General features: G+C 35.2%; 4 protein-coding genes across 7 annotated transcripts in view; 2 read left to right on the top strand and 2 right to left on the bottom strand.

The window, feature by feature from the left end:
* Nucleotides 1–439: 439 nt before the first annotated feature.
* On the bottom strand, nt 440–781 carry LOC100649531 (dolichyl-diphosphooligosaccharide--protein glycosyltransferase subunit 4). The gene has a single exon (XM_003395260.4). The coding sequence runs from the start codon at nt 779–781 to the stop codon at nt 677–679; it is 105 nt and encodes a 34-aa protein (XP_003395308.1). The 3' UTR covers nt 440–676.
* Nucleotides 782–1,184: 403 nt separating this feature from the next.
* Nucleotides 1,185–4,514, top strand: LOC100647770 (nucleoporin SEH1). 4 transcript variants are annotated; one of them, XM_012308446.3, is made up of 7 exons: nt 1,185–1,265; nt 1,766–1,979; nt 2,062–2,218; nt 2,281–2,542; nt 2,620–2,850; nt 2,923–3,210; nt 4,112–4,514. In XM_012308446.3, exons 2-7 carry the CDS (start codon nt 1,869–1,871, stop codon nt 4,287–4,289), a joined length of 1,227 nt encoding a protein of 408 aa, XP_012163836.1. In that variant the 5' UTR covers nt 1,185–1,265; nt 1,766–1,868; the 3' UTR covers nt 4,290–4,514. The 4 variants fall into 4 exon arrangements, with proteins under 4 accessions (XP_012163836.1, XP_003395291.1, XP_020718962.1 ...); XM_003395243.4 differs by lacking the exon at nt 1,185–1,265 and adding an exon at nt 1,319–1,602; XM_020863303.2 differs by lacking the exons at nt 1,185–1,265; nt 4,112–4,514 and adding an exon at nt 1,322–1,602 and having other exon boundaries at nt 2,923–3,531.
* Nucleotides 4,515–4,649: 135 nt separating this feature from the next.
* LOC110119297 lies at nt 4,650–6,670 on the top strand. The gene is made up of 5 exons (XM_048405799.1): nt 4,650–5,601; nt 5,737–5,847; nt 5,909–6,067; nt 6,178–6,346; nt 6,482–6,670. The coding sequence occupies exons 1-5, from the start codon at nt 5,503–5,505 to the stop codon at nt 6,547–6,549; spliced, it is 606 nt and encodes a 201-aa protein (XP_048261756.1). The 5' UTR covers nt 4,650–5,502; the 3' UTR covers nt 6,550–6,670.
* LOC100650879 (hemicentin-1) overlaps nt 6,455–21,111 on the bottom strand; it is a 300,856-nt gene continuing 286,199 nt past the window's right edge. Inside the window, exons 7-14 of the mRNA XM_003395270.4 lie at nt 20,655–20,799; nt 20,409–20,539; nt 19,254–19,413; nt 18,452–18,745; nt 14,675–14,983; nt 13,272–13,598; nt 12,486–12,673; nt 6,455–11,271 (exon numbers count right to left, since the gene is read on the bottom strand). Of these exons, the coding sequence (XP_003395318.1) occupies nt 10,999–11,271; nt 12,486–12,673; nt 13,272–13,598; nt 14,675–14,983; nt 18,452–18,745; nt 19,254–19,413; nt 20,409–20,539; nt 20,655–20,799 (1,827 nt within the window). The 3' untranslated portion in view covers nt 6,455–10,998. The remainder of the gene's footprint in view (nt 11,272–12,485; nt 12,674–13,271; nt 13,599–14,674; nt 14,984–18,451; nt 18,746–19,253; nt 19,414–20,408; nt 20,540–20,654; nt 20,800–21,111) is intronic.

Here is a 21,111-nt window from a genome sequence, read left to right as displayed (position 1 = left end):
ACTGACTTTCGCCGAATATTAGCTTATACTAACGTAACGGCGGCAGAAGAGTAGAATATAACCTAAACCTACCCAAATCTAATCCAATACTCATGACTCATGATTCAAAATCCCGCCACAAATGCACCCACGTTCATTTGTATACATACAGCGACTCCAATCATTGGACCAATCATGCATAGAAGCAAACATGGCGTCAAAGTAATGCATACGCTAAAATACACTAAAAGCACTTGATTTTATATGCACATAATTCTTGAACCACTGGAGTCCTAAAATTAAGATTTGCATTTTTGGATTCCACGTGTCGAAAACTATCATAATGTATAAAAGAAGTCAATAATTTTATGTTCTCTAAACCGAAGTACAGCTAAAGTTATACATTCATGATAAAAAAAGAAAAAATATATTATCATAGTTACTGATTATATTACACATATTTTACTGATTATATATCCATTAATCTTTATTTTACAATTGGTATATGTTTTACATGCTATTTATGCAAGGAATGAAGAAAGTAAAAATTTTTTATTTTATAAACAATATATTTACCAACATGATATCATTTACTTTAAGTAACCATTATGTATTAAAAACAATACATAATGTATCAATATATGTATTAGTGTTTGATGAAGCGGATTAAGGTTATGTTCAGCAACATATTACTCCTTTACTTCGAATAATTAGCATATACGTAGTGAAAGAGAAATACTAAGCAAAATAATGTCGCTCCAAGAATGTTGCAGAATACAGCCAACTGTACATCTGTGATCATCTGAAAGGTTATGTGATTAACTCTTACCTACTTTATATCTTTGATTTAATGAGAAAAATGTTTAAAATTAAATAAAAAATATACTTAAAGGACAAATTAATCAAAAGGGACATAATTACCTTGAAAAATTATTTTATAATACACAGTTCAATATATTTAAATTACATACGTGGTTTGACACGTTATACTCTACAACTCGACGATTATGTGTCACAGAGTTGTAATCATGAATCTCTTTACCTGTAACAGAATTTTCCGGAAGACTTGCTTGTCGATATCTATGAGATAAAAATATAAAATAACAAAATATTATAAAATATATGGTATTCTATGTCGTGTTTGAAAAATGAATTGATAAATACATATTAGTAGTATGTATTATATTTTATATATATCTTAAATTAATATTACCAGATATTACTAGTGAGAGCTAAATATAACTAGCAACATAATACCAAAAAGGAAATCTCCTCTCTGATAATACGTGAGCGCGCGATTATTCTAATTTTTTCTAGAATATATTTACAATTATTATGATATGTTGTTATGTTTCATTAGCGCAGCAAATATATTTAGTCAATTTTTAAGTATTTTTAAATACATTAACAATATACACGTCAAAAGACAATATGTTGATTCACTATACTAGTGACAATGTGCTTTTATGCAATGGTTTATTGAAATTCATTCAAATAATATACCGAAAATGCAAAGCTTAAAAAATAAGAGAAAAGTTTTTCGATTGATTTAGCATTAATCATACTATTACAAAAATTTTAAATGTATTTTTTCTTTATGTGCTTAAAGTAATTGTAAAGAATGTTAGTAGTATTACTTGTATTGTACAGTATTTTCCCTCCTTTCTAATACAAACATGCTAAATAAATATTGTAAAAAAATTAGTGAATTGGAATATGATGTTTATAAAATATTGAATTATAGAATTTAGTTTTCCGATATTTTGACAGTGGACTCTTTTTATAGGAAAGTTTTCCAAGTTTTTACCTCCTAACCTCTACGTGTATCGATGCACGCATAAATATTTACTGGATATTATTTTATTCTGTAATACTAAAACGTATCAAAAATGTTCGAAGCGCACAGTATTAATGCGGAACATAAAGACTTGATTCATGATATTGCTTATGATTTTTATGGACAACGAATGGCAACATGTTCTAGTGATCAATATGTGAAAGTGAGATTTATACTCTTGTCGTTTGTATTTATACACAGTAACATTATCATAGTCATATATGAGGATTATGAAATTTGTATAGGTCTGGGATGAAGACGAACATGGAAATTGGCATTTATCTGCATCTTGGAAAGCACACAGTGGGTCTGTGTGGAAAGTAACATGGGCTCATCCAGAGTTTGGTCAAGTTCTAGCAACATGCTCTTTTGATAGGACAGCTGCTGTATGGGAAGAGATAGGTAGAACTATTATTTTTGTGATTAACTAATAAACATAAAACTATGTTATTAATTTTACTTAGTTGGAGAAGGATCAGGACCAGGAGAACGTGGCATGAGACATTGGGTTAGGAGAACAAACTTAGTAGATTCTAGAAAGTCTGTTACAGATGTGAAATTTGCACCTAAAACTTTAGGACTTTTGTTAGCTACGTGTAGTGAAGACGGTGTAATTAGGATATATGAAGCACCTGATGTTATGAATTTAAGTCAATGGACTCTACAACATGATATTAGTTGTAAACTTCAGTGCAGTTGTCTTTCATGGAATCCATCTCTCTCAAGGTAGAATAAATTACTACTGAATTCCTATAATATGTGTTATAGATATAGGTGTCAAATATTCCATTATTTCACATTAGGTTACATCATCCAATGATAGCAGTTGGAAGTGATGATCCAAATCCATCATCCGAGGGAAAAGTTTTTATATATGAATATTCTGAAAGTAGTAGAAGATGGACAAAAACTCAAACATTAAATATTATAGATCCTATTCATGATATAGCATTTGCTCCAAATTTAGGTAGAAGTTTTCACACATTAGCTATTGCATCAAAAGATGTGCAAATAATTATATTAAAACCTATGGTGTGAGTATAAGTTTTAAAATTCGTACAAACATGAAGTGTATAAGAAACTACATGAAGATGTTATTAATATAGGGATAATGCACAAAGTGGTTCATCACGTTTTGAAATTAATGTGGCAGCACAGTTCTCTGATCATGATTTTACTGTATGGCGAGTGTGTTGGAACATTATGGGAACTATTCTAGCAAGTTCAGGAGATGATGGTTGCGTTCGATTATGGAAAGATAATTATATTAATAATTGGAAATGTGTTGCTGTGTTGAAAGGTGATGGCACCTCTGCTCAAAGTGCTGAAACTTCTACAGTAGCAACACCACCCAATCATTCAACAGGAATACAACAAACATCTTCTACAACAAGGTACTACAAATTGGGTTCCATCAGTCATCCAAACCAAGTGCCTTGGCATTAGAGAAAATGATTTATTTTTTAACATACTTAGTCGTTTCATGTTTATTATTTCATACAATGTGCACACATTTTGTGAGAAATAGTGAATTTGTATTTCTATCATGAGAATTACCTTTATTTTTTTAACAAAATTATACATCTTTTATTTTTAGTAGTTAAATAGATTACTATTAATTATAATTTCATAGCACCGTACATTACCCTACTGATTTAGTAATTTGTATCTTTTTGTTGAATAAAATAAGTATAAAGTGTATGTTCCACTAGAAACATTTATAATAAATCCTATCTTATATATAATAACTATTAAAATAACTTTATTGTCTATTCATATCCATTTGAAACAAATTGCTACTTCAAAAAGAGCGATACCTTGCTATTTGGAATTAGTAAGGAATATATCGTTAAAGAGATTATTAATTGAGAGTATTTTATATCTTGTAATATAACAAAATTCATTAAATGATAAATTTTAGGTGTGTTAATCTCATATATATAGTTTTTCTCAGCATTAAAATTATTGTAAATATTGAATTATTATATATGTACACTTTGAAAAATATTTTACAAAAGGCATATATTTTATTCAATTTGTAACGTATTTTTTTCATTAATAAATGCTGAATATATATTACAATACACCTTTTTATTTTTACCTACCTTAAAGTATCGAATAATTCTCAATGGAAAATAATTGTTGATAATAACTCCTTTACGTTTTTGGTAATAGTAGATTACCTTACAGTAAGTTTTTTTACTGTTATTTTAATCAAGATTTATGTTCTGTTTGTAGTATATTTTAATTATATATTGATGACTAATGTTTAAATAAATCTTATTTCGCTTTCAGAGCAGTAACTATAGCAACTGTCACTACAGAGAAGCCTACAGTTACAGTTATGTGCAGCAATAAATGGCAGGCACCTGTTATAAAAGGTCGTTTTAGTAAATCTGTTTGGTTGGGAAATCCTAGTGAACCAACACCACCTCCACCTCCAATCTTAGAGTACCCAAAGGCAAAAAAGTAACACAGCTATTCAATTTTTGGTAACATTAAAAAATGCGAAGACAAATGACTTTATATTCTTATGTTGAATGATTTAAAAAATTAATTCAAAGAATATGATACGCTACCTTTTATGCATTTGAGAATAATATTTTTATTTTAAGGAGAGTTCATAAAACTAAGACATTTCCAGACATGTATTTACCGTCATTATAATGATATGGTAATAAATAGCAATAGTTAATTATGCGCTAGTATTACTGTTATGAAACTTGTATATATACACTTTGACTGATTTTAACGAACATTACTTTTTATTACTACATGATATATTCGTATTTAATTAAAATAAAATACATTCACGACAGAGATAAAGAAGTTCACTTTCCTCTAAACTAAAATACGACGAACTCTTTAGTTCAAATAATATTGAATTTATAAAGCGCAAAGACAATCTTGGTCAAATTAGAAGCTAAAATTTTAAAAATTATTATACTCCTGCACTAGCATACATTAAGTATATATATAGAAATTCCTTATTTCATTAATTTATTATTTAAATTAAACGACATTTCTTAATAAAATAGAAGTATTGAAAAAGGCAACTAAAATACAGTTGAACAATTAACGTAGTAGTTACGAACATCCGTCAATTGACTTGGAAGTATTTGGTAGCTTTATCGCGAGATTAGTACGTGCGCAAAATTTTAACGGTTCAAAACAGTTTTATAGTTGTATATGTTCAAAGTATCCGTAAAGTTATTCAATTTTGTTTTGTGTTATAAGTAATAGCTAAAAGAATTCTTTTAAATCATCATACACTATGAAACGTGTAACTGAACCTGTTCGTAAGAGCCTGCTGGACGTCATCAGAAAAAATCTTCGTGCTGCTGGTAAGGTAAAGATCTAACTTAATTTAATTATTAATCCTTTAGTGTATTTACGTAGAATATGAAGATAACAGTATCAAACTGCCATCTACTCTCATCGATTCAAATTTTTGAATCTGTACATTCTAGAACAATTTAAGAACATTGTATTATTTGTAGGTTTCGTATATAACGCGCGTTGTGTATATCGGAGCATATATTGGTACAGATACGAGTATAGAAAAGGTATGAAATTAGTAGAGTTAGTATAGATTATGACATACACGTTAATTATAGGAGACGTTGAAATAATGTAATATCATACAGTATTTTTACTATCCGTATAAAAAATATAATTTCCAGAAAATGAAATCTATAATACAGGACTTGCAAGCAGATTATATAAATAATTCCATCAGTGGATTATTTCTGATTTATCCGGATTATTATATTCACGCATTAGAGGTGTGTGAATGGAATTTCAATTTTTAAATTAAATTTCAAGATTTGAATTTGGTTAGACACATTAGCGATTTCACAAACAAAAGTGGATTCTCTTAAAACTAACTTAAAACTAAAAAATAAATTCTCTTAACATAGGCGGCAGAAGATATAATTTATAGGCATTTCAAAGTATTGTACAATAACCAAACAGAGGATTGTAAAATAGGAAAAGCAATTTTTCTTCCAACTTATCATCATGTCCATCAAGTAAGGCTTTTACAATAAATCAAAAAGGAAGGGAATAACATTTTTCAATTTGAATTTACAGAGATTTTTTACGGGGTGGTACCACGCGTATATAATACCACCTACTTTGATACAGCCGTTAAAATCATACGAATTGGATGATATCCAACAGCAAATGTTAAACTGTTTTAATAAAGTATATATGTTGTGTGATCATATCTCGAACACGCATCACGATCGCGTAAGTTCTTCTGTTAGTGAACTAATAGGTGAAGTTTGCTCGTTTCATAGATGCGATGATTAAGTTTATTGGTCGGTTTTAAAACTAACAGAAATTTTTTTCTTAAAAAGTCAGTTTCGATACAGGAAGTTATAAGATCGTTGAGTGACAAACTTACACGACTTTATCCCGAGAGTACGTTGTTAGAATATTTATTGAATGCAGAAAGCCCTGTGATTTTAACTGTTGAAGAGTATTTGAACATATATTCCACAGTTCCATTCATTAACCTTTATTCAGGTAATAACATCATTTGTATTAATTGTCTGTTGATAATTTACGAGTAAAATTTTTATATATAGTATAAATTTGTAACAAAGTTTTATTAACAGGAAGAAGAAGGATTGATTGAATAAAAACGATTATTTATTTCAGAGTATTTACAATATCAAAAAAACGTCTCTTTTTATGGGGTACATGAAATTTGTGTCGGATATCACTAAACTAATTACATATACAAACTTCATTCAAATGGTTTCACTTTTTTTTTCTTTTGGTTTTCCTTCGCGAAAGCAGCTGGTCAGACTCGATCGTTAAAGATGTACAGGTGATATACGGCTGAAACGGTGCTTTCATTTACTCTTATTAGTCTAAAAAGATTTCTTTGGCTCTTATCCCTGGCTACTGTAAGATACATAGTAACGAAGCAAATTGGTGTGTAAACGCTGGTCGGTATTATTGGATATTTTGTGGTCGTCACGCGAATTCCAATAAACATTTTTCTGTGGAAACGCAATCAAATTTTCATACATTAACGAACAAATAATACGCGAATTTTTCATTTTAAACGGGATATCCTACCATTTTAACAGGTATAAAGTAACATACAACGTGTAATATAGCATCTCTTAGATCGTTTATAATATATTCATTATTCGTGGAAGAAAATGGAATATGATTCGCGGTGTAGAAAAGTAGATGGTATCTCGTACAAATCTTCCGAGGTAAAGATTTTTTACGCTAGATTTAGTTTAACCCATTCACTGCCAACTACGAGATATCTCATACTTTGCGCTACAAATTTAGATTGATTGCTATTGGTGACGGTCTAAATTTTTGTTTCGAGTTTGGAATTATTAGAAAGGATAAACGAAAATTTTATATAATAATATTTTATACATAATAATATTTATATAATAATATATAGATTTTATGAAATTCCATGTTTTCTTTAAAATAAAATCTTGACGCTCAGGATAACATGCTCTAAATTTGCCCGGCAGTGGATGGCTTAAAAACTTGTTGATTATTCGTAAAATTTACCAAATACACCTTTACTTTACGATTGATTTCCTCAAAAATTCAAAGTCATTAATTGGTCTTTGTTCGAGATATCACTTCCTTTTGGATTCTACTGCCGGCGAATTACTTCCCATCCTGTACAACACACAGTTAAGCGCAAATCAACAAGAGAACCGTATTTTATAACTCGAATATTCATTTCTCGCCACATTTCGATTCCTACAAACGAAAGCAAGTGTTTGCCATTTACAAATAGCACAACGAATTAATAACCGAAACAAAAACCAGGTTTCTAAACGAATGATATATGTATTACACAGTCATTTTGAGGGAGCTACTTTTCCAACGAGTCTCGACGATTTATACAATTTACATACACGAGGACCACAAGATGTTTCGCATACTGACCAAATGATTCTGCGCTAGAAGAGCAACCTCGCGCAATACCAAGAAACGCCTTTAGCATTCAGAATGACGACGATTATCTTGCAGATACCATCTGGCCGGCGCCTCGTGACTTGATGTTCTGTACCGGGTTCGAGAAGGAGGATCGTAATAGTATTGATTCGACGAACCAAAGACGTTATACACGCAGGACTACGTTACGTTAAAAATTTACAAAACTTCATTTAGTTAATTTGGTTATCGACTTGGAATGCCTGTTTTCCGAGCAACCCAGCATACATGTTGGTCGACCTTAAAAAAGAAAAATGAAAAGGGGAACGAAAAGCGATTTGTTTCCGCTATAATAACGCGTTTTCTCGAACAATAAAACATGATGGTGAAAAGAAATTCCAGTCGATAACGATACCGTCCGGTTTAGACCGTTTCGTCAATATAATTACAGAGAACTGTACTCGAATAAATTATCAAAAGATTTATTGGCAGTTTGCTTTGAAGATTTATTGCGCTCCTAGCGAAACTCGTTAAGGTCCCGGGATCGTTCGTCGTCGAAACGATACTAGCACGCCACTATCGTGCCGGGATGAGTTTGTGTAGATTTTTTTTTTGTTTTCTGTTCAGCCTTTCAGCGTTAAACGTTTAATACATGGTGAAATAGGCGTTTCGTAACGATTAGTAGAGTTCCCCTTAGTACACTGGCTATGCGCCAACATCAATTCCATCAATGGCAATAATAAATAACGAGATTCGCGCGTTTCACTTTCGGCGCGAGACATACTCATCCTTCTTTTTTTTTTTTTAAATCTTTTTAAATATTAAAGTCAGACACCGTGACTTCAAAGATAAAACTTAACGACTAGCGATCGAAAGAACACATTCATCTAGAGGACTCGAGAAAACGTCTAATTTTCGATAATTGTATTTACACGAGTGACTCGTGAAAAACCACTGTCCGCCATTTCCTATCACCGTGTCACACCGAATTATTTATACATACTGAGTGTTCAGGTCTTTCCGCGTCTTTTCCTTCTCTTTTAATCTTTTCTTCGGTTTCGTTTAAATACACGCATACACACAGATGTGTTTATCGTTTATTAGGGAAAAGTGCAGACATTTACAGAGCGAAGCAGAAAGCTTTCTCTTTCTCGCTTCTGCAGTTTTAAGAGCTTAACAATTAAGGAAGCTATACACACTTGTTTTCTCTTTTCTCGCACGAGCTTCTAGTTGCGATCCGTGGATAAAAGCCATACTAGTAACACACTTTCCTTACCACTTGTCAAAGTATACCATTCTTGAGTTAATCTTATATGGAGAATTCCTTATATTCTTTAACCTTTTCGTTCGATCGTCATGGTACAACTTACAGTCAGAAAATTTCGCAACGATGCTCATAAAATATATCGAGTATGGTCTTTCATAATATTAGAAATATTAAGAAAAAAGAACTCTCCTCTGCCGAATTTATTCATTCTTTCAATAAAAAAAATAATAATAGTAATAATGAAATTTGTCAAACTTTCTGCATGTAAGTTACCATAAATAAATATCGACGATCTCCGAAGGAAGAAGCAACTCGAAATTTTTACCAAGTATCGAAACAGATAATAGTACAATTTTTAAGAGCAAGACGGGGTTCCATTCGTTTCCTTCCCCCTCTTTCTATCTTCTTTTACCTCAAACCATCACGCAGAGGGAAAATCGTTACTTTATACATCATACAGATACCGTAATTTTACAATAAAATCCAGAATACTGCATACTGACGAAAGCAACGGGGGATCTCTTTATGTTCGTTCTCCTTTCTTCTTTCTTTTTTCAATTTTCTTTTTCCTACATTTTTCTTCCTCTCGCGCTCGATACAACTTGTTTCTAACGTCTCGTCGTTAATTTCAATTTTTTCGGTGATGGAAAGCTGAACGATATGTCTTCTGTGTCCTCGTTTCTTTTTTTTTCCTCCCCCACCCCTGTTTAACGTCGAACACGCACGCACACGAAATTCTTGTTCCCATTGACTGTTTTAATTTTCCTATCTCGTCACATCGTGGGGCATCCTCAGTGTACGTTATTCTGGCTGCCTCGACCGATTTTTATACTCATATACATTATTTATACTTACAACGACTAAACGAATTAATTGTACAGTGTGTATTTTTCCTCCCTCATTATTCTCCTTTCTTCCCCTTTTTACCATAATAAAAGTGGGAATAAATTGTTATCTCTTTTTCATATCTATTTTCTTGTTTGTTTCATTTTTATACTATAGCAATCTGTATAAAATATCCTCCGTATTCAAGGTATATGTACAGCACGCGCGAAATCCGTGCATATGTATAAGTATATTCTCTATCAATAATTCGTTCCCGGTTGCACATGCACGCCTTTTACAACGCACGGTAATCTCCGACATTTCTCTCTATCGCTTTTCTCCTTTTTTGTTCTTCTCTTCTCTCTCTTTCTCTCTCTCTTTCTCTCTTTTGTTTAAATGTATTCACACTGGCTCGAGAATCGTCCGTTCAATGTAAAAAGGGCACTTGATCGAACAGAGAGACGTAAACGCGATGCTATCGCTGGGGAGGAAATAAATTCGTTCGAAATACAACCGGCCTCGTTTCCGATTTGCGTGCGAATCTGTACGTATCAGCTCCATTCTTCGCTCGTATCGCATCCATACACGCAACTGTCGAACGTCTCCTAGACTCCCAAACGATACGGTTGATTTGGTCGAGGAATGTACAGGGTCTGTTTGTCGTAAATGATCGATGCTCTTTACTCGTTAACTGTCGAAGAAGAATACCATTAACCATTCGGTCTGTCTCTCAAAATTAACGATCTTCGTGAAGTACCCTGTTATAATAGGTAACGATTCTTCTGATATTTTCGAGGTCGCGTAATTCTCCCCCGCCATTTGGCTATACCTCCCTCTACCTTTATTTATACATTTGTTTACTTGCTTACAATACACGATAGTAGGAGGAAAAAGATTAATAACGCTAGATTCGTGAAAAGATTCGCTCGGTGTAATCGGAAGGACCAGCGATCCTTGTGTACCTCGTCTGTGGTTCCCGATTACTGTAACAGAGAACACGTTCGACACGGAACAACTTTTATTATTCATCCGTACGTTCCAACGATGCCGTCAACTGCGTGTACCTGTTACCAGAAAACTTTCGGCACTGATACGCGGCTGGAGAAACAACACGTCGAACGATGCTTGCTCACACGTGGCTGGTCTGCGAGCGACAAAAATGTCACACGGAGCTCTCCCTTTTCGCCATCACGATAGGTGTGCTTATCTTGCCATCTTTTTGCGACTGGATGCAACACTGCGCTGGAATCCTCGCCTCCATGTCCTTGGTCATCAAGGTGCCGCTGGGACAGGTCCTGCTGACGACACCGACACCAGTGTAGAGTATTGGAGGGCTCATCGTCATCGACATTGATTGAACGCTTTGACTCGGCCAGTGTTGCCTCGGCAAAGTGCAAACGCCGCTTTGATAGTCATCGCCCACTATTGGCTGAAACTGTAGTTCATGTGTGCTGGGTGATCGATGCTTTTTGAATGTTTTAGTTTGAAATTATGGTCATTAAGTATGGATGAGATAGTAATCGTTTTATCGTAGTGTCATTTAGAACGAAGCTAATCGTTAGAGTCGATTGTACGTATACAGTATAGAATATAGAGGATTCTATGAGCATTATGAGAGAAATTACTATAGAGAGTGTGGCAGGACGCGAATAGATTATTTCATATGCAAAACTAAGTTAAAAACGTGGAGTGAAATGTAGATGATCGGATGAGACGATACGCTTTGAACGTTTCAGTTTGAAATTGTTATTAAGAGTTGATAGGATAGTAATCGTTTTATCATATTTGCGTTTAGGTTATTTAAAATGAAAGGAGTTGGTCATATAGACAGTTGTGGAAGCAATCAGAGAGAAACTACTATGGAGAGTGTGGCAGGATGCAAGTAGATTATTTTATATACAACAAAGAGTTAAAGATGTGGAACAAAATGTAGATGACCGATCCTTTTCGAATGTTCTAGTTTGAAATCGTCATTACAGGTGGATGGGATTGTGATCGTTTTACTGTACAGTTATTTAGAGACGAAGCTGATCGTTAGACGTATAAAGTTGATTGTGTAAACGGCTGCATAAGCATTCAGAGAGAAATTGCTACGGCGAGTATGACAGAATGAGAATAGATTATTTTATATGCAAAAATAAGTTAAGAGCGTCAAATGTGATGTTTTTGTTGGAAGCTTTGTTTTCGAGAAAATTGAATTTGGAAGCTTGTTAAGCACATATGAACTCGACTAATTCCCGACTAGATGAGAATGACCGTATGTTATTATACGAAATGTAGAATAAAATTTGTTCATTGAAAGCCTCGATTTTGAGAATATTGAGTTTGAATATATTTAATCAAGAATTATAGAATTCAGTACACGCGTGCTCGATGAATTTTCAAATTTCATTTTCTCGAAAATGAAACATCAAATGAACCAATTTTGTTCTACATTTTCGCCTTATTTCCGTATGTAGAATGGTATCCTGTCCAGTCGCATGTACCACGCAAACCCGCCTTGTTTTCTAGACGCTTAAAGCAACGGAAAAGTTGAAACACCTGGCTGGAAGTTAGTTTTAGGATGGAATATGTAGTTGGAACTAGAGAGTAGAAGCGAACGTGTAACTGGGGATAATCAGGGGACGCATTAGTGAAAATTGAACTTACGCTTTTATGTTTCGTCAGATTTGAGAATTCGTGCAACGGCATGCCGTTACGAATGGTGCAGTAGCCGACGTAACTGCCGTGACCGCTGACGGAAGTAACCGTCGAGTGCTCCAGTAAACTTCTCGACGGTGACGTTTCGATCGTCGACACGAGCCGCCTCTTTCTCAGGTACTCCGATGGCTCGTCGCCTGTGTACATATAGAATTTTCAAATTGCTTTTAGATACTTCGGTTTAATCCTTAATTGCTACAGCGAAGTGGAAACAAGTTTATTCTCTAATGGATAAATATTTCTGCAGGATATTTGTGTAAAGTCGTGCTTTTGTAAACTTAAATGAAGTGGAGAGAATTTAAGTAGAAATTTATTTCGCTTGGTAAATAATACAACGAGTGCTTGGATGTCTCATATATTTTTGCACGTTGTGTGAATTCTTGTAATTTTAAATTTCCTGTTAATGTATTTAGATAACGAATTATTAACTTCACGAAAGAACCTATAAATTTATAAGATTTAGCCACGTAAAAGCCAATTTCAATCTCCATTGTTTGATTCCTGAAAAATTTAATCGATCACCTACTCTGGTATTAAAATTAATCTCACAACGTTTGAATTATGAAAGAAAAATCCTGCAGAGTTTAAAGTCGAGGAGCGTGTTTAATACTTTAAAAGAGAAGTATATACAGAATTGGTAAGAAAAGAAGAGTTATAGCAAGAAACGTTTTGTAAATTTTAAGTCAACTTATACGTAGTCGATCTGATTGAATCAATCGATAAAAGGACACAAACCTGTGATTTGTTGAGGTATGATATCTGGATTCTTCTCATCGTTTTCGCTTATGTCACCGCTACTCTCGAGTTTCCTGAACGGACTGCTAGGATGTTTCTCATCCGTGAGCAGACTGCTTCCCTCGCGAAACCTCAGCTCCCGTTGGATAGGGATCGTTTTCGTTTGTTTGCCATGATCCTCCATCTGAGACTTACTTTGTTCGTCCACCTGCGTATGCTGAATTCTCAGCACGACCATCACTATCACCGCGACGATGATCAGAGCGGTCACCACGCCGATCATCACGCTCAGCATCGGCATTAGTCTCATATTCTGTCTTGGTCTCTCTAAAATTACAGTTATAAATGTACAATTTCTTCCTTTTTGTAATGTCTTGCAGCAAGAGATTTCACGTTTAGAAATTAATACTGCGTAATATTCTTTTCAAAATGTTAAGCTTTTCATTTCTGTCAGTTTTTGGGCGTGATAATGAAAGTTTGTTGTCTTCTTTTAATGACTCATAGGGTTTCAAATGAACAAACTTCACATTTACAAGTTAACATCGAGCAATATTTTCCCTTAAAATTGTAGAGTTCTCAATTTTGTCAGTTTCTAGATGGAAAGATTAAAAATTTGTTGTCGAATGTCAATTCCAATTTTAATGTTCTTTTAATTCTGTCAATTTCTGGATAGTAAAGAGGAGGTAGATATGTGGGTAAGGACGAGAGCAGTAATTACGATTAGTCGAAATGGATGCGAAGTCATCTACGCAGTAAAGCGAACGAACCAGTTCCACGGCACAATGAAACAATTTCTCGCTGCGATGGATGAATTATTTCGCGTACAAAGATCTTGTTGCGAACACGAATTGAAATTTATCCTCTCCACTAGCCCTGTCTTTTGTTCTTTGTTCAAAGTCGTTTCGCAAATTCGTTCCATTTATCCGTACGCGGTACCAGGGTGGTTCGTTTTCATAGTTATGGATCATCGAAAAATTTTTGGCTCAGTTTCCTTTTATTTCATACGGGAGAACTTGCAGATCGTAAAATATATCATGTGCAGCCTTTAAGCTCAATTGCGCAAAGATGAAAGTAGCATTTTATAAAAGTTTCGGGAATTTCCTATAAACGGATAAAAGTCGAAATTTCTCAAATAAATGAACAGATTAAAATGCAAATAGCATCGTAAAAGGCGGTTGGCTAGAGAAATCCCCATTTTAAAAAGGATTTAGAGCGTGAAACAAAAAGTTTCTTCATTGAAAGCCACCATAATTCTCAAAAACATCGTGAATCAAGAAAGACTGTATCAGCAACGTGTTATATAATATAAGAAAGAAAGGAAAAGAAAGAAAAAAGACAAGCTATTATAGGGACAAAGGTGGAGAATAAAATAAAATAACACAGAATGTATGATTTATACCCACCTGACTCTGACGTTAATTGTTTTTCAGGTAGCCTGAGGGTTCCAGCCTGCACCACCATCGCCTCGCTGCGCCCTTTATCGTTGTACGCGTATATGCAGGCCTGATAAAGGGCGCCTGACTCCAGTTGAGTAACACTAAAACGCGGCACCATCGATGTCAGATTAGCACGCAATTCTTGGCTGTTGCTTTCTCTTACTTCCAGAAGAAAGGACTGCGGCAAACCTCCGTTGAACCCCTCAGCGCATCGCACCGAGAACGAGTTCGTCGATGTGTTGGAAGTGGTGCAATTGTGAACCATATCCGGTCGACCTGGTACAGAGACCGGTAACCTAATCTTTACGTAGTATATACAATATTGTGCGTCTTAAAAAATCATCTTTACGCTGTATTGCTTCTGTTATTGTTGGACCGTAATACGCGAAAATAATCGCCGTCGTAAGAACTTATCTTTAATCTCGATAGTTTACGTTTGTTTGCTCGTGTTTTTTGCTTCTACCAGAACCTTTACACGAGCAACCTTTAGAATTTCAGAGAGTTTGTGAAAGGCTCCAAGCGGGGAAAAAATGTTATATCAGGTTGAACAGTGCACGAGTTTAAGGATTTGGACGATTAACTGTGAAAGCTGCTCGAGTGATCTTGTTTTCAACAGGCACTTCACATTTTCTGGGGCAACATGAACTATCGAGGCGGATCGTGTGGAAATCACGAGCACATCGTAAAGTTTTTTTACGATAACTTCGAGACAGTTTTTATTCCGTTCTACATGAAAGGAATCAAACGTTTCGAACGTAATACAGTCAAAGTTTAAAAATTCCTCTGAACAATGAAACGCAAGTAATCTGGCGCCTATGTTTGCAACATTGCGATGGTCTTGCGCACGTTTCTTATTTTGTTGGGAACGAATCATTCGAATCTTATAAAAAAAGGAGACCGTACCGTCTGAAAAGACGACGATATGTTAAGGGTCGAGCTAGATTCGTGATACGTTCGAGGATTTCACAAGTTAAGATAGATTAATAATAAGACAGCGACGAAATTAACAAAATTTCAACCTGTAGCCCTCTAATTTACGATTTATTCTTTCGTATATGTAATTTAGTTATTTATCTTCTCATTTCATTAGGACCACAGAACTAATTACTTGCTACATTAAAAATGGTTAATCGCATTTTTCTAATATATTTTCATGCCTATGTTCAGAGATTAATTAGTAGGAGCAAAAGAAGGGTGAAATTCGTTCTAGCCTGTTCTATTGATAGAATAGGAAGCTATTGCATTAAAGGTGCTTAATGTCGGTAAATGGAGCGAAGCAATGGATAGATACAGTGTACTTTAATGGAGAGTAATTAAAAATACAACAAAAAAAAGGAGAGGGATAGAAGAAAAAAGGTAGAGTGAGGATATGTTCGTGTAACGGTGGTACGGTAAAGAATAATTTCGTTGGGATATATTAGATTGACAGAGTGCAGCACTTTACGTTTCGTTCTGCAACTAGAAACGCGTTTCCTTTATGACAACGTAAACAAGGTGCGAGGTGGGTTCTGTTTAAACTTATTTACCGGAGCTCCCAACTATCATTCTTTGTTCCAGCGTCTCCTTAAAATTCCCAAATAATGAAAATGTTTTTCGAGGCAACAACGTCGCGAATACAACGTTCGATAATGCCTGTGTAAATGGAGGAAACGTTTTCGGGGATTTCTTTTTTCGCAAATTATCATATTCCCGCTAAACGTAAGGTAAACGTGCTATCTGCGAAATATTTGAAAACTTCGTAACGCGGTTGTGTTATACGTCAAATAAAGCTTCGCGCAATTACGAAAGACGGCGCGATTTTATGCAAATATTAGGTAGTCAGACTTTTACCGCGAACTCGTGGTATTTTGTTAACGGTGAAGAATAATTAGCGGGGGAAAGGGAGGGGGCTGACGAAAACGCGACGAGACGGTTGAAAAGCGGACAAAAATGGCATCAAAAGAGCAGCTGGAAAAATTGCTTGGTATTCGCTGTTATCAAATGAAAAGAGAAAAAGAACAACTTGCTATAATCACGCGGTGTAAATTTCCATTTGGTCCCTTTGTTTTTAATTTCCCGAAATATCTCGTGCGTCCATCCCCACCGAGAAGTTTTCTTCTGTCGAAAACTGGCCGAGTTTTGCTTTGAATATAGTAAATAATTCTGTGCTCTCACATTAAAAAGTTTTCATAATCGTAAGTTTTTGTATAGTATAACACCGGTGAAATATCTCCGTTTGTTTGGTGATTTGTGAGTAATGAGTATTCGGAATTCCGTTATTTTTCGACACGCTTTTTGGCGTTACATTCGAGTAGTCATTCTTTTTTGTCACGCAACAATTGGATCGCTTCAGTAGTTCGATGGCCGCGTTCGTCGTAAAAAAAGGGTCATCCATGCATGGATTCCCACGCATACACAGACGCGATAACGAACTTCCGCTTTAATTCCGGAACTCCTCGATTTTTCACGGCGGGATTGTTGCTTTTGAAAAGTCAGCATAGCACCAGGTGGGGATTTTTTTTTTGTAATTACCATCAGACCGCGGACACGTTTCATTTTTTCCCTTGCATTTCAAGTTTTATTCATCCATTTTCAGCTTACAAATTTTCCTTGATCGACAAACTTGCATACGTGTTCTTTGTATTTCGAGGAAAGTGAGGAAAAGTTACCACGTAGTCGGTAATAACGATTATGCTTTAGTCAAGAGATTAAGGCGGTGGAGAGACTTAGGGAAATTTTATGCTAGTTATCGCACAGACAAGTAAAAATAGAATGACGACTGGCCGGACAAGTGAAGTCGGACGCTATCTTGTCAGATGAATAGACCAGGCACGGTATCTGATCGAACAAGTAGTTCGAGACGGTATCGTATCGGACTAGTGAAATGGGACCGTGTTTGGTCAACCAAGTAGAATGGCACAAGCTTATCCTAGCGTAATATTTTAAGTAATTTGCATTTCTTGATGCATCTTTCGACACGGTACTGTGCTTACTAGTAGACCAATTCGTTATTTACCTGTCACGGAATTCTCTACAATTTCTACGGATATATCATGGTTTCCTTGGCAGTAGATTTTTCAATTCTTCATTTTTATTAACTAATGAGTAAAATTTTGTAAAAATATTACTATTCTGTTAATTCTATTAGGAATTATGAATTATATCTTTAAATGATTTAATATTAAATCAGTGTAAAGAAACTCAAGTATTTTATATTTGTTGCACGCGTAATTTTCTGAACTCGTCATACAGAATTTTTCGTGTTTCTTCGCGCGACAATGAATAACTCCTGTGAAAAAGTCAAGAGAAAGTGGAATTCACACTCTTCTCAGTTTAGTTAGTGCGCGGTTGGTCAACACTTGCGGACTGTAAATTATAAAGGTATTTTTATTCAAATGTGTTGTCCCTTTGGCTCTATAATAATTCACGTCTGAGAAAGAAGTTATTTAATTTTATTTCAAATATAAAGTCCGCAGTTATTAAGGAAATTCTGCCTGAAAAGCTGCATGAAAATGAGTTTTCTCGTTCTCTATCCCAGAAATATGTTAATATCCCCGATATCGATACAAAAAAAAACCTTCCACTAAAATCGCAAGAGTTAAAGAAATTCATCGCAAATCTTTTCTAATTTCTCGAATCTCGGTAAAATCTTGAAAGATCGAAACGAACGAAATAAGGGAATCGCGCGCGTTATATTGTTCGAATATCGAGTTTCACGGTTGAGAGGAATTTCCATGATCGAATTACCACATAAAGATACCTCACCGGCCGGTATGATGTGATAGACGCAGGGCACTTGTTGATGTCCTATTCGATTGGTGGCCCAGCAGAGCAACGTGCCGTAATCCAATTCCGTCATGGGTGTGTAAGAGACGATCGAGGATGTGCCAGCCCTGGCGATATGACTCGCGGCTACGTCGATACTCTCAGCGGAATTGTTGAAGGTCCAGCGGAATTGAACCTCAGGCGGGTTCGCGTCCACTTGGCAAGATATGTTTGCCTTTTCTTGTTTCGCCACTCCATGAACCTTCGTCTGATTCGGTTTGCAGGTGGGCGCGACTGGAATTCAAGATTTGAATCGTTTCAGTTTTATTCTACGCGTCTATTCCAGGACTTTGATCGAATTTTTCTTGGAAGAGATCGAGATTTCCTTTGATTTTATTTTATGGTTCTGTAGAGACTTTGTATGCGACTATTTTATTTAATAATTAGAAGGAACAAATATATTTATTGTATCGTATAATATAATAATTAAGAAGAAGGAAATATTAGGCTGCACGAAAAGTTCAGTAGCGAAATTTCAGGAGGCAATATATATTTTCATAGATTTATATCTTGTTGAATGATATATGGTTCATTCGTTTCGATAACTTTCTATCACACTATCTTCTTCATTTTATCGCACTTTATTCCTGCAGTGTTTATTTATTAGTGTTTATAACGTTTGTTTTATTACTAATAGAAACGTCTTAATTTGTCGGGAAACGACGTTTAATTGCCCGATGCTGAGAGAACGGAAATTGTCTCGCGGACCGTCTGATCATTTATTTAGGTGGGTGACACGTACACATTACGTTCAAATAAAAGGGAGAGCTTTCCCCATCTCCTTCCGTGTTGTATCCAACACAAGTGTAATTGCCTGCGCTTTTACGGTCGACGCCTTGCAACACCAAGCTTTGATTACTGATTATGATACCCTGTGTGATGTTGAGATGAAGAGTTTTTTCCTGGAACAAAGGGTGATTGATGCGACGCTGATGAGTCACAGATTGTACACTTACGACTGATATAATCCATGCAAAGTTATACGAAATTTTGCTTCAATTATATCCAAGCAACACGGTTTTCAGCGTTAAGATTTAATTTCCAAATATTAATATTTTTACGCCAAAATGGAATTCTGAACGCGGAACGTTGCAAATAAATTTCCTAGTCTATAGAAAATATCAGCGTGAATTTTTCAACGTTGTTGAAAAATACAACGAAGTAAGCTTGGTACTCGCGATCGACGTTGTTACAGAACTTTGAATACCCTTGTTTCGTTCGAACTTCACATCGCTTCCCCTACTTCTGTACTAATAGGGTGGCGGTATTGTGGTTCTATACTCTTTCGACTCACATGCGAAGCTTCGTGAAACTTCGTGAAATTCGAGAACGGGCTACTTCCGAAACTTTCTGATCCTCAGAAAACAGGTTTTGTTTAAATTAATTTTAAGCTGAAAAGACACGCCGAGACTATTCCGCCCGTAATCACGGAAAATGAAAGAAGCATTCAAACGCACGAAGAGCGTGCGTTCGAAATTGTTATGAATATAAGAGAAAGTATCAGTTAGATTATAAGTTCTGAGAGCACTGAACTAAATTGCAACTTTTGGGGCTTAGAGTCCCAAGCGATCGTAGATGAATTCGAATGTTAAAAACGGTAATACGAAGAGCAAAATCTCGATTATCCGCTAACAATAAGTCACTGGGAAGATTTCTTACGTAGAAGTAATTAAAAATATTATATATATATAAAAGTAATTAAAAATAAAATTCTAAATTTAGAATAATCGAAACCGAAAATAATAATCGAAGTTTCAGCACCTAAATATCAATTCCGAGTATTATAAATTGCTTGAAGCGCGAATGGAATGAAAATTTCCACAATTTTACGACAGAAGGTAGATATGACTGATATCGAACGTAAGAACTGGATTAAATCGATTACAAAATTGCTTACCAAGTGTCGCCATTCAACCTTGTAAACGGGTGGCTCGGCATGAATCAGACAGTCGAAGTAGACGTCAGTTCCCTCGCGGATCGCGTTAGGATTCAAAGAGGTGCCCAGCTGTATCCGCGTTTCCGGCGTGTCTGCAAATTGAAAACGTCAATATGTCGATGGTGCCGCAGTGAATAATCGTAACTGATCGACACGGGCTTTGCAAGCGTTATGGCTTCTGTAGGAATGTGTTTCTAATACGCTTACACTGTATCTCGAGCACCCAGTCGTCTTTTATCGACTCGGCTTCCATGATTGGATGTTCAGCCCGGCACGACAATTGTCTACCAGCATCTGCTTTGGTCGCCATGAAAGATAAGATACTGGTGGTCGTGTTCCCATCGCTCGAGGTCTGTAACAGCATTATCATAACTTGCCTTTGCGCGATTACATTTTCCTCCTTTTATTTCTACTTTCTGTCTTTTCTTTCTTACGTCTGACTTAATTTTATCGTTCGTTATTTTTTTGGACTGAAGCGAGTTCGAGATGTAGGAAACGAAGAGCCGGTTGCTTGGACGAATCTCCGTTTGTAATAGTAACACTCTTGTTTCTACGATAATTGAAAGGCAGTTGACGAATTTCAAAGTGGAGGAGAGTCATAGATGATAAATACATGACTTTTTAAAATTTATCTTAGAATATATTATTACTTGTACGTATTATT

The sequence above is a fragment of the Bombus terrestris genome, chromosome 5, assembly GCF_910591885.1.
Source record: "Bombus terrestris chromosome 5, iyBomTerr1.2, whole genome shotgun sequence".
Lineage (NCBI taxonomy): Eukaryota > Metazoa > Arthropoda > Insecta > Hymenoptera > Apidae > Bombus > Bombus terrestris.
Note: the sequence above shows the minus strand (reverse complement) of the source record. Positions and strands in the feature narration are given on the sequence as shown.